We start from the raw sequence: 16870 nt of genomic DNA, 5'->3' as shown, positions 1-16870 counted from the left end.
ATTATTTTAGTTCATTACTATCCTCAACTTTCAGATTACTATCATATATCTTTTACGCTTATAGAACACAATTAATGATAATTTATGCCATATTAATGATAATTTATGTAATATTAAGGTTAATTTATTAAATCCAGCCTTCTTGGGCTTTAAATTTTTCAGCCCGAACTCGTAGTAAAATTTAAAAAAAAAATTCCTAAGTCCGGCTCAAGCCCTTATTCAAAAATTTAATTTATTATATTTAATGATATCAGTATTTAAGGGTATTTATTAATCATTTTGCTTACCATGCTAAAAATTTATTATTATTAGAAGATAAAATTGAAATATTTTTTTAGGTTATCAATTTAAATTTAAAAAATTTAGCCCCAAGTCCGACCATAAAGTTAGGTCCATGAAGGTCCCCTCCGATGTTATATATATATTTTTTAATAAAATTCACTTATGTTAGTTTGAGATAATGCTCAAAAAACAAAGGGGTAGCGCAAAATTATTAACCTAACAAGCAGGGATCTGGTATGGATAAAATTTACATCGTTATTTAATTATAATAAAAGGAGTATGATATAATATTAATATAATATCCGATTGTAAATAATAACCTTTAAAATATTTTTTACGCAATTATTTTTTTATTTTTTTTCCTCTCAGTTTTTTTATTTTGTAGTTCTTTTTCATCAGTTTTTATTACTTCAGATTTTTACCTTCGATTTTTTTCCCCGCAGTTTTTTCATCGAATTTATTTTCCACAGGAGTTTTTCATGGGATTAAAATGTATATATTCTAAAATATTATTTCTCGCTTAAAATAAATCAATTACTTAAATGTGCTATATAGTAAAATGCAAATAGTTTTAATATTGGAGTTTATATTTAATATATATAATGACTTATATTATCAGCAGATTTCCTATTTTCAGCAAATTAAGAATTATATTTTTCAATTAAGCAAGTTATAATAGATATTTTTATTAACTTCTTACCGAAATTTTAAGAAATTAAAATTAGGTTTTTGTCGCCCCTCTTCTCTATCAATATTTTCGACGATAAGCTTTTTACGTTATAGATTTTTAAAAGTAAAATGTGAACTAATATTTTATCAATTCTTATAAGTCATAATGCCTATTTATCTTTATTCATGCTTTTCTCTTATCAAAAGTTAAATTATGCCTTATTTATACTATTATTCAATGCAATTAGTAAGTTTTATAAATTTATATAATTATTTTTAAGCCAAAATGTATCTTATATTTTAATTTAAGATGTTTGAACAATTAGCTATAACAATTTAGTTATATGAAATAGTAGTCATAATTTAAAATGTTTCTCTTGTTTTTTTAAAACTGCTCTTCAAATGTTATTTAAAAAAAGGTATATTTCGTTTTTAGTGAGAATTTTTATTATAATGGTAAAGGTTCAACATAGCGTTTATGTGTACTCTTATATTTTATAAAAATGATTATTTTTACATTTACTTTAGTAATATACATATATAATTTATTTATTTAGTAATTAATTTGGCAGTTAGAAGTAGTTGGGAGAATGAAAACAATGATATTCCTCTAATATATCTCAGGTATAATGTCCTTCTTGATACAAATCAGATCACAAATAAATGCATTTCCCAACTTAAATATATAAATTCATATACCTTGAAATGCCATGATATACTCTTTAATGATTTAGGAACAATGCTAAGTGCATTAAATGTTAAAATAGAAACTGAATGGTATTCCTTAAATATGGTAGAAAGAGATATAGATCCAAATTTGTCACAGCACTCCTTATTTGAATCTATTTATAATCTGGGTGATTCTTATATATTAACATCAACCAACTCATTGAGTTCATTCATGTCTGACATTCTTGACAATTATATACATTATGGAGGTGATAGTTCATTGGAAAAAATACTAGAGGCTGAAAGATTGGCAATAAGCTTCCAGAACAAATATGAAGCCCCTCTTTTTACCAGCAGCAAAAATTTTAAAGACAAAATACAGATCAAACACACTACAAAATTAAAGTTGTCTCCCAATATTTTTACCCCCAAGTCTAAATCAATGATGATTCAGGATTTTGATCTGACTATTTTAGGGAACTTCAAAAATACCTCTAAAATGACCCCATCCTTTTTCAACTTATTTGTCTACACATATCATTCAACAAATAGTTCATCTTCATTGTTAATAAAAATTTGGAAAATAATTCCAGTCACCATGTTTGACAATAGCTCCTATTTATATTTAAAAAATGACAGCAATTTTGATTTAAATACTCACAGCCTTTACTTTAAACCTTATATCTTTTCTAACCTTAAAACAAAGTACTTTTGTTCTCAAAAACTTGTTCATCCAATGGATACTAATCTATCTTCACAATACATCCCTTTAATCAAATCAATCAATAACTCAGTACTTCTTTCCAATTATTTTTCCTTACCCCCTAGAATTATCTCAAATACTTCCACTACTCTTATAAACATCTCAAATCATAATACAATTCACAATGTCTCGTTACTCATCACCAAATCCAGCAAAGCTATTTATACTTATCAATTCAAATGTGAACTTAAATCATCAATCAGTGATATACTTTTTTTGAGGATGTTAAAATTACCTGGGCCTTTTTCTTCAAACTCCACTAGCAACGTTCAAGATGCAATATTTACTATGGCAGCCAATTTAACGTTAGTGCCCAAAAACCCTGCTAAAAAGGAGGAATTTAAGGAAGCAACAGAAAAGCTTATGGTTTGGATGATACACATCACTGATAAATATCCTTATATTGTAACTCTGGGCAAAGTTCCGATAAATTTCAAAGGTTACAAGGAGAAAGTAAGACAAACATCAATGAAAAATATGGAAAACAGGCCAGATTGGGTAGTTTATGAACACACAAAAATGCAAAACAAGTCAGAGCTTCCTTTTCAAATTATAGAAAAGTATTAATCAAAAATAAATAACTAAAATTAAGGGCAGGGTTTGTTTTTAAAAGTTGTTGCAACATCCTAGACATGACCAGAATTTTGAGTGATTGGAGTAATAACCTGAAGATATGATTTATATTACCCCAATAATAAACCAGGGGAAGTTGTTATGTGTGTTCTTCAGCTTTTTCATTCATAACCCTCTGTTGACTTGAAACTAATTACCCTTATATTTGGATCTTTGCACTAATAAAACTATCAAGGCATGATGTTTAGAAATTAAATTGGCAGCCAGCATAGGTAGGGTTTTCTGTCTTATATTGGAAATCTTTAGATTCACTTTTTATAGACCTTTGGTTATATTAGATTTCTTGAAAAATAATTTGTGATTTTCATAGTTCATTATTTTAAAATTTTTTAAAATTTTACTAATCCTTCAACTTGTCTATGGTGATATCTTATATTCATTTTTTGAGGAGTGTGTAGGGAATTGAGGAGTGTGTAGGGAATTTTTTTTTTATTAGTTTAAAATGATATGTATGAGAACTAGAGATCTGCGGGCTGGGCCTAATGTTTTTTAAGAATATTCGGGCTGGGTCGGGCCTTAGAAATTTTTTAAAATATATCTAAATTTATCAATTTATTTTGAGTTATAAAAATTAATATCTATATTTAAATAAATTCGGGCCGGGCTGTCAAAATTTTTTTAAAAAAATTTTGGGTTCGGACCAGGCTCGAAAAATTAGGCCTGATGCAGATCACTAATGAGAACAACATTCATATAAAAATAGTTACAAAAGTAATAATATACATACATATTCCAAATTGAATTATTAATTATACAAGCAAGCCTGCCTTTGAGCAATATTTTTTGGTCCCTTACTATGTACTATTTATTTATTTATTGAATTATAAAATATGACCAGATACTCATATTAGATATATCCTAAATATGATTATCTCCAATTTTAAATGAATTAAATTGATAAATTTGTATCTATATTATTTAGCTACCTCACCTCGGGTTCCCTTAGTTTAACTATATCCTACCCTAATAATGATAGAAAAGTTTCTGAATGTTATGATGGTACTAGGCCTGCAAATATTATATGCGCCATCTTGAAACCTAACTACTTCTCAGAAACTGCTAATGACAATATTTTGATTCGATCCCAAACTCTTCCAATATCGACAATACAAAACCTTTTTAAAAAAATTCCCAAAGATAAGAAAAATAATTATCGAAAAATTAGGATCCATTTAACGGACAACAATTTATTGAGAGATACTATCATGAATAGGTTATATCATTTCGACTTAACTCCTGCACCTCCAGGAAAATCAGATGATTATTTCGCGAATCTTCAGATATCTCCTGACAAATATTTTTATCTCAGCGGAGACAGTTATAAGGAGGGAACTGGAGATGTTATTAACGAAAAATCCAGATTAACTTTGCAATTCCCAACTCTCAACCATTCGAATTTCAAATATTTATGGGTGAGAACGGATAGGAAAGTTATCACAAAAGCTTTTGGTAAGTTTTCGCTCAGCTCTTATTTAAAAACGCTAGAAAAAATTTCCGATAATTTTTATTTCGAACCAAATATTGACGACACGGATTACATGTTGGGGACGGGTTTGATCAGAACATTTTACAGGGAATTATCATTGAATCTCGAATCCAATATCAGGAATTTTCAAACGCCTAATCTTGCAAAGAGTGGTAGGGTGAGTAATTATTCTAGTGAAACTATCCCCACATCGTTCCTTCCCGAGAATCCTATTCTTGGGAATGGAATAGTATCCATTCCCGAACAATTCATAGATCCTGAAACTGGAGCCCTGGATTTTAATCAAATGTTACTTTTCGGGAATGATGTAGATTTCCTAAATTTTGCAAAGGACGAGACAAATATTGCGAAAGACGGTAATAATAGCGGCGATAAAATACGAAATGACGGATTTGATAAAACGCTTTTAGACTATGCCTGGATTTATGAAGATGGTATATATTATAATATTCAATAAGTACAATCAAAATCGTTTTTTCTTTTCAATATTTAAATAATGATATTTACGTCTGGTTTTTCATTGTTTTACTAATTTTTACAAAATTTATTTTAGAGTTTTAAAATGAATAAGGTATAATAGAAAAGTGAATATGTTAAATTCAATTGATCAACTATTAAAATAATACATTTATCCATAATACATAAAATTTATTCAATATATGTGTATCCCTCAGGTAACTTTAAAAACTTATTCTCCTCCGCTAAATCTTCCCTCGACTCTCAGGAAACTCTAGGCAATCTTCCTTATAGTCCATTTATTACCGGTCCAAACATGGTTTCTAAATTAGCCCGACCCCCTTACCTCCTAACTTGTTTTGGGCTCCGGGAAAATTTTGGCAAAAATTTGAAATCCCAGAATTTTCAAAGTCAGAGAAATTCCCATTTTGAGATACTTCGACATTTTACTTATGAAACGGAGCTCGTCAGCAGCATGGAATTTTTGAATCCCGAAAAAGGCGATCATTTTAAGTCCATGAAGCGCGGTGCAACAGTTAGATTAAAGGTTGTTTTTAGCAATCATATTTTTCTTTTTTAACCTATTCAATTTTAAAATATAATCATCAATTAAACGGGTATAGATAAAACATGGAACAAAAGCGCAACATACTTTTTTTTATTATATATAAAGTTTGCTTTATTATTTTATTATATCTATTCTCTTCTCTACTTTTGCTACTTTTAATATTAGAATAATTCATAATTAAGGGTGTCCTTCATCTGGTACCCTCCAATTTCTATCAAATTTATTAAAATAATAATTGTATTACATATTTTTTTTAAAAAAGTGTGCCGGTCTCGGTTTACCCCCTCCTAGGGTGACGTGGCTCGTCAACGGACATCCTATAATAACGGCTGGCAAATTCAACGTTGTGCGAGACCCACTAAATCCCGTTCCGCTTTCCATTCGCAGACAAAATAGCATGATGAAACGCAAAAAGAAGATAATCGCACGAGTTTTGGCGCTAAAACTGAGGGCTCGATGGAGTAGCAGCGAAATAAATAGCAGTAACGATACTACCAAAATCCTGAACGTTTTGGGCCAGGATAAAATTATCGAGCCTGCTACCACCTTTCTAAATTCTTCATTAAATAAGACACGTCAATCTTACAAATCTGACGATGTAAATATTTATAATTATTCGCGGAAAAAAATACTCGACATTCGAACCGAACTTTCAAAGATTTACGACGATTACTATTATTTTTACCATTACTATGGGACCAGCCTGATTTCCAACTTAGGTGACTTGGTTATTTCTAACGTGCAGGAGACCGAAACCTTGGGCAACACTTATCAATGTAGATTGACACGTCGAGCTACGAAAAATTCCGAAAGTTTTGATGGAAATATGATGGAGTATGTTGCATATGAAGAGGGCACCTCAGAAGATGAAAGTCTTGATGATTTTGAAAGCCTTATAAGCCCACCAATGTATTTAGCATTGATAGAATCAGGTTTTAAATATATATTTTATAAATAAAGGGAAATACAAAAAGGAAATAAATGCAGGAATTTAAACCTAACCGTTAAACCGATATTATTTATCGAACATGAATATTTGTCACCCAACCTGAACCGAAATTCTAAAAATGCCTGTGAACCTTGAATTTTTTGATATTTTAACTCTTTTAAAAATGATTAATGATAAGCCTTCTCTAAGAAGTATCAGTCATTATTTTTCGATTTTTATGGTACCAACCATCCAAGTTAGCATATAGATGTGTTCTCAGGCTTAAAATTTATTCTTCCTCCTTATAGATATAATTTGACAAGAGAATCAAATATTTTAATTGTAAAAGTCTCAATATTATTTTTTTAGAATAATTAAAAAAAATATTCTTTTTTTAACATAATGCTAATAATATCCTTGTATGCGAAGAGGCCCGAACCCGTTTGTTTTTAAAGCAAGCCGAACCAATATTTTATTTTTTACAAACCGAATCATCTGAACCATGAGTTATCTGAACCGAACCGAAATTCGTTACGGTTTGGATCCCTGATTAAATGAAAGTACGAAATAAAAAAACTAAATTAATTTTTTCAATATGACTTAGCTGAAAATTACTAAAACCAAACCAAAACGTTCCAACATTTGAAAAATTGCGTTTGGTAATCATAAAAAATAATTGGGTGTTTTAAATATATAATATATACACCTATAATTTTAAATGGTAATTATTCGAAATCAATGCAACTAATGAGCAGACGCACCAATTTTTAAAGTGCCAACTCTCAATATTTTAATTTTTTTTAAACAATGATTTGCAAAACCCCAATTTTTGTCTTGTTCTTTTAACATAATGTGTTTAAACTTGGCCTTAGCCTAACTTATATAATTCTATCTTAAATATAACTTAAGTTATATATATATTCTTAATGTAGACGACACGGTACCTAGGCCTCCACAAAACGTTAAAGTGACCTCTCTTAGTCCTACCTCCGTGATTATTGATTGGAATAACGATGATAAATTATCTATTGATTATGAAAAAAGTATAGCGGAAGATTATGCGAATGGTAGCAATCAGGATTTGTTAGCGTATAGTGTCCATTATACCCCTGTCTTAAACGACGATTTTATTTACGATTCCAGTATACAATTATTATTTTTTATACTATAACTAGCGGATAACCCGTCAAGAATGACGGTGAATCAGAATTTTCTCCTTATGGATAAATAATAAATTTTACCTTCATTTGACGATGGATGAATCAGAATAGTCAAATGAGAGGAATAGATTATCCATATTCATTCTTCCAAGATTTATATAAATTTTTAGAGAAAAGGCAAAATATATTATGGAAAATATGGAATAAAAATATGATTTGTGAATTATGATATTTATCATTCTTTTAACAAGTTTTCCACATTCAGACGCAATGGTTTTTGCCCTCTCACTTCGTATAAAATCTACATTCATCTCAAAGAATCATTTAAATGCTTTTAAAACTTTACTAAATACTTTTTTAAAAAAATACCTGCCATCATAAATTTGAAACAATTTTTTTTGGGGGGGGGCAAACCTGATTACTCACAAACACTGTGGTGGTATCCCGCCCATTGCAATGGGCTATTTAGAAAAAATAATTGCCACGGGTCATAACTCATGGTCTTAACTTATAAGTATACATATCAATTAGAATTTGATGTAAAGGGAGATGGCAAAATAGCTTCGCATGTTATTTGTATTATATCCAAAATCATCCTCCTAACATGGCTATTATCAAAGTAGACTTTAAAAATGCTTTCAATAGCAAATTTCGAATAGTTTTTGTCCCAAATTTCCTGTTTATTCAAAATTCTTAGAGACATACTGTAACATTAAAATTCCTTTATTCAGCCCACAAGATATAGATTCTGACGAAAGGATCCAACAGGGAGCACACGTCCCCTTTATTTTACCTTGGTATTCATTATCTCATCCATTATCTTAGATTAAATTTGATTTGGATATAAATTTTGTAGGTATGTACCTATACCACTTTTTAAGCCGATCCGATATTTCCTATATTAAATTGATATCGGCCGATTACCGATCTGAAATCGGATCTAATTTTATATTCTTTAAAGATACCAATGGTTTTAATTTTTAATATACTTTTTATTAGTATAACATCTATAATTTAACTACACCATAACATATGTCATTTAAATATATTATAATGATCAGTTATAGTTTATATTCAATTCAATTGCAATTCTAAAAGTATATAAAATATTTTTTATTTATAAATCACTTATTTATATAATAAGTATTAACATTAATCTATTTAGATAATAAGTAATAAACAAATATATTATGAAATTTGAAATAAATATTTAAAATTAATATATCGAAGATTTCTTCTTAGAAATATCAAAATTTCCAATTTATCAGAGGTCAGCCTGCGGCGATGGGGCTGTTAATATTACTAACTTCACTAAAAACAAATTCCGATAAGATTATCGCACACTTTTATAAACAGAATGCATAAAATAATAACACTATGGCAGAATGTTTATTAATTATTATTATTAAAAAAATTAACATAAGAATGGATTTCGATTTTTTAAAAATAAATGGTTTTTTAGATATAACTTTAAAATATTTGTTAAAAATACCATTTTATATCGGATCGGATCAGAAAATTTAATAATATTAGCCGATAACTGATATTTAAAAATGAGTGAAATATCGGCCCGATCCTATAAAAATATCGATACATCCTAAATTTTTGGTATTTTGATGATGAAACAATCTGTGGTGCTATTCCTAAAATAATTGATTTTTAATTTCTTGAAGCCCAATTTGACTCATTTTTAAAGTCCATATCTAAAATCTGTTTCCAAGATAACAATTTAGCAAGAATTTTTTATTGAGTACATAAATAATAAAAATTAAAAATATAAGGAAATTAATATAATTTTAAAAAAGTATATTCAAACATGTTTTAAATATTTGTTCATATTGAATGCCAATATACTTCATTAACCTATTATAAGAATAATGAAAATTATGGAATTAACTCATCAAAATAATGTAAATTTATGACTCACACCTCATATATGCTTATTTCTGATTTATCCATCATCAAATTAAGGAGAATACTAATTCCTTGTCATTCTTGTGGGACATCAGCTAGTAAACATATAAAATGCAAATATTTATTACTGTGGGAATGGATCCTTCCTTAAGATTTTTTTATTAACAATGGAAGCAACAAAGCACTCCTTGCTAAATTGTTATCCACAGAGTTTTGAATAAGTTTGCATCTTCTTATGGTATGGATTCATTCTTTAAGATGATCTTTATTATAAAAAAATATATTTTGATTACAGGGGTTAGGCCATATTTAATTTTTTAAATATACTCGGGCTGGGCCTAAAAATTTTAGAGATATCCAGGTCGGGTTGTATACTTTATATCAGCCATTATTATCTATAAAAAATAAATAAAATATATTTTTAAAAAATCCAGACTGGGCCATGCCAAAAATTTTTTTTAAAAATCTAGAGCTGGCTGTGCAAATGGTACATACAGGTCTCTGATATATTTATTACCTTCAATATAAATATATAATAGGGAACATATGAATTTTCAATGTATTAATTTCATAAAATTGTAAAAATTATATTAATGTGCTCAATAAAATAATATTCCTAAATGAATTTTTATACATTCATTTGTCTGTGGATAGGCTGAAAGATATTGGGTTGGTGAGTGGGAGAGTTAAAAAATATTTTTAAAACTAGGGGTAGGTGAATTTGAAATATATTTTCAAGCAAATGACTTCTATTTATTATTAAATATTATTTTTCTATTTCATAATTTATAAGTCTAAGTAAAAAACATTAAAATAATACATAAAGAGCCAAATCAATTAATATAATAATTTTTAAACATTGGACAGGCAAGTTAAACAAAATTTTTAAATAAATGAGCAGATAGGTGCACAAAAACTTGCCCATTGCAGACCTGTAGTCAGGATGACATCGGAAACAGCTGATCATAATGGATTTTACCTCTGCCAAAGAATCCATTTATAAATGATATGCGTCTGCCACTTTTATTTTCCCATGCATTCATAGGTCTGCAAATGACAACATTTTCAGGTCCAATGGGAATTTAGTAAATCCCAAAGAATGGAACCACCAAGTTGGATTAATAACAAAAATGATCTTTGCTGGGATTCGAACTTAAAGCCATCAGATTTGTAAGCCACGCTCTTACCTATTAGGCCACAGACGCTTTTCAAAATTTACGATTTTTAAATATATATTATAAATTGTGACACTGTGAGTTTCACACAGCTTATGCTAAATAAAATTATATGCATATTTTTTATATATATTAAATTATTTATAAACTACCCTTTTTTATACATTAATATTTTTTAAATTATCGAGATTTTTGAAAGTTTAATTTGTTTGTGGTATTATCAAATTGGGTAAATTTGCGTTAGGAAGTATAATTGAGTTTTCTAATTGCTAAAAATCGGCTAATTTAGCATTTCTGGCCCTGCTGAAAAAATTTGCTATGCATTAAGTGCTAATTAATTTTTTTTCGGCTTTAAGGTGAGATATTAAAAAAACTGGAATCGGAGGTGTTAGTTTTCTGTTAAAAACTAGGTTTGATATATTTTTTAGCCGGCTAATAAATAGAGCAATTACCCGCTATAATAGGAAGAAAAAAATATAATAAAAATAGGTAAATATTTTATAGTATGAGAGTAGGATTTACAAAAAAAGTTATAAGTATAAAATTTTCTACCAAATATTTTTTTAAATAATGATTAATTTCACATTTGTTCATCAGACAACCTGGAAAAACAAGTTATTATCGACCCCTTCACCACAAGAGCCATTATAAAAGAACTTAAGCCGGCCACGAATTATACCTTTTACGTTATAGCTTACAACTCGTTTAGCGCTAGTTCCCCTTCAAAATCTCTTCACTTTATAACCTCTCAAAATAATTACCTTCCATATATTGGTAAAACGGAAAACTTTGCTAAAACCACCATTTTTCAGGATTTTGTTCCGCTTAACGATATGCCCTCGACTGGGATGAAATCAATAAATCTCTTTTCTCAAGTTGCAGACTCCGACGACTTTTGGCTTGACAGCGATTTTCTACTTTTAGGAAATCAAAATGGCGATGCTTTATACGGCTATAAAACTAGGGAAAACAATTATTTAAAATTGAATTTTACGCTGAACGATATAATCTCTAATTATGAATCGTCGTTTTACCCTAAAAACGCGCTGTTTGTTTATTACGAGTTTCCTAGCTTCATTATCGGAAATGAAAGTTGGTGGAGACTTCTGTATACAGCCTTTAATGCATCACGTATGGGAAATATTCTTTTATATATTTTTTCTAAAATATTCATTTTTATCAATTAACATAAATAAATTTAAAGATTCATAAAAAAATTTCCTATTAAACAAACAGGTGCTAGCTATATTTTTTTCACATAGTTTCGAATTAAGTACAGATTGAATATTTAATTAAGGACATTTTATAATTTTAATTATTATTTTGTTATGATTCAAAAAAATTTAGTTGGATATTTTTTCCCCTAGGATTGGTTCCATCTTGTTCCGTGCCTGAGAGATACAGTTATTTATGGCTAGAGAAGAAAATAAAATATCTTTAAGCTTAAATTTAAACTAATTAATTCACATTTTATGGGACCACAAAATATTTCATTGCATCAATGTCACATCCAGCTATATTGTAACTATACTTATCATTTTTTCTTCTTTTGGTAATCAAAGATGTCTGGTTTAATTTTGAGAAAATAATCGTAAAATAATATATCATACCATCATATAATATCTTAAACAAACAGATCCCAGGGCACGCGACCTACCACTCATTTTTGCCAATAAAGATTTTTCGAAGAAAATTTCTACCATCGATTTAAACGGAACAAATATAGTTTTAACGAGCAATAATAAAGACGATAAAAACAATTATGTTAAACTTTCGGGTTATTTTTTTTTCCAACAAAAATGGTTATGTAAAATTAAGGGGCACGACTATAATTATTTTCATAGGCCTGATGTGGGCTATATTTTATATAAAAACTTAAAAGTTAAATTAATATAAGAGCCGCCATTTTTCATAAATGAAAATGATTGTAGTGTTCCTTTTATTTTACTCACTTATCAAAATGATCAAGCGATAAATATAAACGGATGATAAATGTTAAATAAATTTAACGCTTCGTTTTTTTTTGTTTTTGTCATTTGTTTTTTGAACTCTTTCTCTTTTTAAAATTTTTTGACACAATTTTTAAATAAAGAATTTGTCAAAGATGCATCGATATTTTGCTCACAGTATCAGTATCGGCAAAAAACTTTATTCTCTTTTATTTTATTTATTATCAAGTATATTAATTATTACACGTCATCAGGTTTGATCGAATCTAAAACTTACGCTCTGGCCTTAGCCCTGCACACGATTCATACTGACAAATGCCCAACTTGTTTTACCGATAAAATATTCGGAGATTGGGCTCTGTTTAGATTCATTAAAATGCCAAGTAAAAAATACCTTCAAAAGTTAATATATTTTATGATCTAACTGATGATATTATAATACTTAAAATGTTAATTCATTCTCTCAGCTGGTGGCACGTCATTTTGTTTTTCATTATAATTTTTATATCTATCATAAAATTTTAATGTAAATTAATTTAACACGATAAATCAAAATGGCGTGCCATCAGCTGATTCTTATCGGTATACACATTTTAAATAAATAAATCGTTTTTCAAGGTATTATTAAATATTATTAGATGCAACTCCTAATAAAATTTATGGACAGTATACCCAGCATTGTAAAAATTTTCAAAAAAATTTATTCAAATATAATACACTTCAAATAAGTATTATAATGTAAATATAAATACTTTATTTTTGAAAAAGTAATTTAATTATAAACACTAAATAATCTACAAAAATATTTTGAAAATAACTATTTAAATACAAATAACTTGACGAATACTTTTTGCTAATTAATTTTCAATATCAATTATTTTTTAAATGATATTTTTTATAAAGTACAAAAACTAAATACTTTATAAAATATTTAATATAAATTGGAATTTATATAACTGCTTCCTACCTTTTTATAATAACAGGAGATAGGACTAAAAAATTAATTTTTTTAAAGGGGGAGTCGTTGAAGTTATTTAATTTTTAATAGTATCCTTTTTCACAGGAACTTGGATCAATGTCTTGTTTGCGTTCCATTCTGAAAAGAAAAAAAAATATTCCATTCAAATTTCAGAATAGTTCCCTCGGAATTTTTTCTTATAAATTTTATTATTAAAAATTAACTTCATTTTTTAATGGCTAATATAATACGTATATCGCTGCTTAATATTTTTTTATTTATTTATCCACTCCAATTAGCCAATTAAGCATAGGAATCTGATTCACCTTCTATTTAATACAGAAAGAAAAAATATATATAATAGTTATAGTTTTAGATTATATTTTTCTAAAATACTTGGATGCCATATTAATAACTCACCTAATCGAGACGACTCTAAGATGACTTAGCGGAGATTTAAGCCTAGACTTCATTAGGTTGACAAAATAATTGGCTAAGAACCTCTAAGTTTAACCAAAAAAATGAGCCAATAATTATAAAGTATAGGCGAAAGAAACGGCTAAGAACCTCGAATATGCCGAATTTGCCATCGATTTTCCAATACTACTTATATATAATTTTTTAAATAATAACATTTTGATAGTTCGTCAACGTTCTTTAATAAGATACAAAATTTAATATTATATTCGCTTATAGTTTTTTTAATGTTGTTAACTTCGATTCCGCCTTTTTGTCGCCAGTTCTCAAAGAACACCTTTTCTATTTTTAATATTATATTTACTTTTTTGGCCAAATAAAAAATTTTGTTTTTTTAAATTTATTAATAGTATATATGTTATTCTAATCCATTTTAATTATTTATTTAATAAAACTCAGGTAATCAAACTTCTTTCTCTGACTTGAGTTATTATCCCGAAAACGACACTTTAAAAGCGTCAAATGACTTAACATTAGACCATTTCAAACCGTGGTTACTTCTCACTATTTGTGTGTCTGCCATAGTTCTTTTAGGCCTTATAATCGCAACTTTATACTTAACCATCTATTTTAAACTTAAACGGAAAAGAAATGGGAATGTCAAGGGGAAAATTCCCGAAAAGAAGTCAGATCGAAAGGATTCAAAGTATTTTGAAGACTTGAATGGGTACTCGCACCTGGCCCGTGGTTATAATGGGAAAACCAACAGTTTTAGCATAGACGAAAATCGTAATCGAAATATGTATTGCAATAGGTTACAACTATTTTTTTAAGTCGTAATTAGGTTAAGAAGGAAATTATTTAAAGATAGTGAATGGTAAAGGCAGAAAAAATATTTGAAAAAATTATACGGAAGGAACTAGGGATGGGGCATGATTGTTAGTAATTCTGAAAAGAGGGGCAGATTTTTTTAAGTGATATAACCATATAATAATGACATTTAAATAATTTTCCTTCTCGTCAATTTTAGCCCATTGATCCATAAATCATTAGAAAATCACCAATTACAACTGCTCAAGTCCCCACTTATTCGCAATGATTTTATTATTGATTCTAGAAGAAAATCAGATGGTAGTATTTTTGATGTAGTTTAGAGTTTGATGAACTCGATTTGTAATCCCTCAAAAATATTCTAATTTATTTTAATTTGCATCAGGTAGCTTGCGTTCTTATTTAATTTTGAAAAATCAAATATTCTATCGGCTCAATTTATGCTTCATCTATCACCACATTATTTTTTATAATTCTAGTCCTCTCTTTTAAAATAATTTACTATAAATATTTAGCCTAAATTATTGCTTATTTGAGAAATATAATATTTCTTTTTTTTTGCCGAATATTTTTAACTACAATACAAGTATACCTTTCCCCCTTAGCCGATTAACGCGACTTATCTGAAAATAAAATGATTGACAAGTCTTGTTTTTTTAAAAGATAGCTTTGAAACCTTATTCGTGTCATCCTCATTTTTCTCTTAACTATCCTAACCAACCAAATAAGATAATCTCAATCGCCTTATTTCTGATAACTTGTTTTACCCGTTTTATCTTCGTTTTTAATATTTCAATTCAATTTTTTATATTGAAAATTTATGTACATACAAACTAGTATATCTGATCATAAATAGTGAAGAGTATTTAATTTTGTAAAAAAATAGAAATCAAAAATTTATCTACCTCTTTTCTCAAATAAATGTATTTATATAATAAAAATTTTTTAAATAAATAATTTTTTAAAATTTTAGACTTTTTTTAAAGTGTTTTTTAATCTTAAATGTAATTTTATGTTTTAAAAAATAATATTTATATATTTATCCACATAGATTATATATATATTAAATTATAATAACATAATTGTAAAAGTGATTCGTTATATTATACATAAATATTATCAATAAATTCCTTTATTTTATAGCGTATTTATTTATATAATATGAAAATTATTGTTCTTTTTTTGAAAAATAACTTGCTAATAACTTCTATATTATATGTTCGAAATGTTCGAAGCCAATGTAATGACCAAAGATATTTTTTCTTATTGATTTTATATAAGATGGGTTATATATTTTACTCAAATCAAAATTTTAGATCCGGAGTTATGGGCCATAAATTTGCATGATATTATTTTAACCATTCTCAAGTATTCTAAAAATATTGTTGAAAAGTTTTTTGAGGGTTGTAAATTATAATTTAAAGGATCAAGCAACATTTAACATGATAAAACTCAGGCTTACCTTTTTATTAACTTTACATTTAAATGTCAGATAATAATTGAAATAAAATACTGATGCTACAAATAAAATTAAAAATGAATCGTTTGTATATTATATAAATTCGTTATTTGCAGTAATATACTCTTAAATACATATTAGTCTGGGGAATTCGTATTTGTATTTAAGAATTTTCGCCGTTTCGCTTATGGACACAAATATTCTTCAAATCCCATTAATTTGCCCTAAAATATTCTTTAATATATATCGTAAATTTAAAAATAATTTTATGATATTCTATAATAATATTTTTTTAAAAAGGATTTTAACCTCTTAATGGTTACCAGTGCAATTTTCTATTTAGGATTATTTTTTTGGCTGATTTTTTTTTATAGAATATCATATTTGAGCATTAATCAATATAATTTGAAATTGAGCATTTTTACCCACACATATTTAAATCTTGGATAAAAAATAGTAGATTATGTGTAAAAAATAGTAGAAACAAAAATATATATCATATAACTATAAGAATTATGGGTGTTTATATCAAATATCTATACCTAAAAAAGAA

General features: G+C 27.6%; 1 protein-coding gene across 2 annotated transcripts; it reads left to right on the top strand.

The window, feature by feature from the left end:
- Positions 1-2303: 2303 nt before the first annotated feature.
- On the top strand, positions 2304-15683 carry LOC135922919 (uncharacterized). Of its 2 annotated transcripts, XM_065457448.1 has the most exons (10): positions 2305-2943; positions 3939-4936; positions 5177-5505; positions 5789-6458; positions 7387-7596; positions 11301-11834; positions 12340-12480; positions 12907-13035; positions 14487-14841; positions 15058-15678. In XM_065457448.1, exons 1-10 carry the CDS (start codon positions 2357-2359, stop codon positions 15179-15181), a joined length of 4077 nt encoding a protein of 1358 aa, XP_065313520.1. In that variant the 5' UTR covers positions 2305-2356; the 3' UTR covers positions 15182-15678. The 2 variants fall into 2 exon arrangements, with proteins under 2 accessions (XP_065313521.1, XP_065313520.1); XM_065457449.1 differs by lacking the exon at positions 7387-7596 and having other exon boundaries at positions 2304-2943; positions 15058-15683.
- Positions 15684-16870: the final 1187 nt, after the last annotated feature.

The sequence above is a fragment of the Gordionus sp. m RMFG-2023 genome, chromosome 1 (assembly GCF_954871325.1).
Source record: "Gordionus sp. m RMFG-2023 chromosome 1, tfGorSpeb1-WG-v2, whole genome shotgun sequence".
NCBI classification, from domain to species: Eukaryota; Metazoa; Nematomorpha; class Gordioida; order Chordodea; family Parachordodidae; genus Gordionus; species Gordionus sp. m RMFG-2023.
The sequence above is the reverse complement of the archived record's forward strand: the minus strand, read 5'-3'. Positions and strand labels throughout refer to the sequence as shown.

Excerpts from the sequence above, each read along its gene's own strand:
- LOC135922919 (XM_065457448.1), top strand. The coding sequence starts at position 2,357 with ATGGATACTAATCTATCTTCACAATACATCCCTTTAATCAAATCAATC. Across the intron at positions 11,835-12,339 it reads TACAGCCTTTAATGCATCAC|ATCCCAGGGCACGCGACCTA; the intron begins GTATGGGAAATA and ends TTAAACAAACAG. Across the intron at positions 12,481-12,906 it reads CAATTATGTTAAACTTTCGG|GTTTGATCGAATCTAAAACT; the intron begins GTTATTTTTTTT and ends ACACGTCATCAG.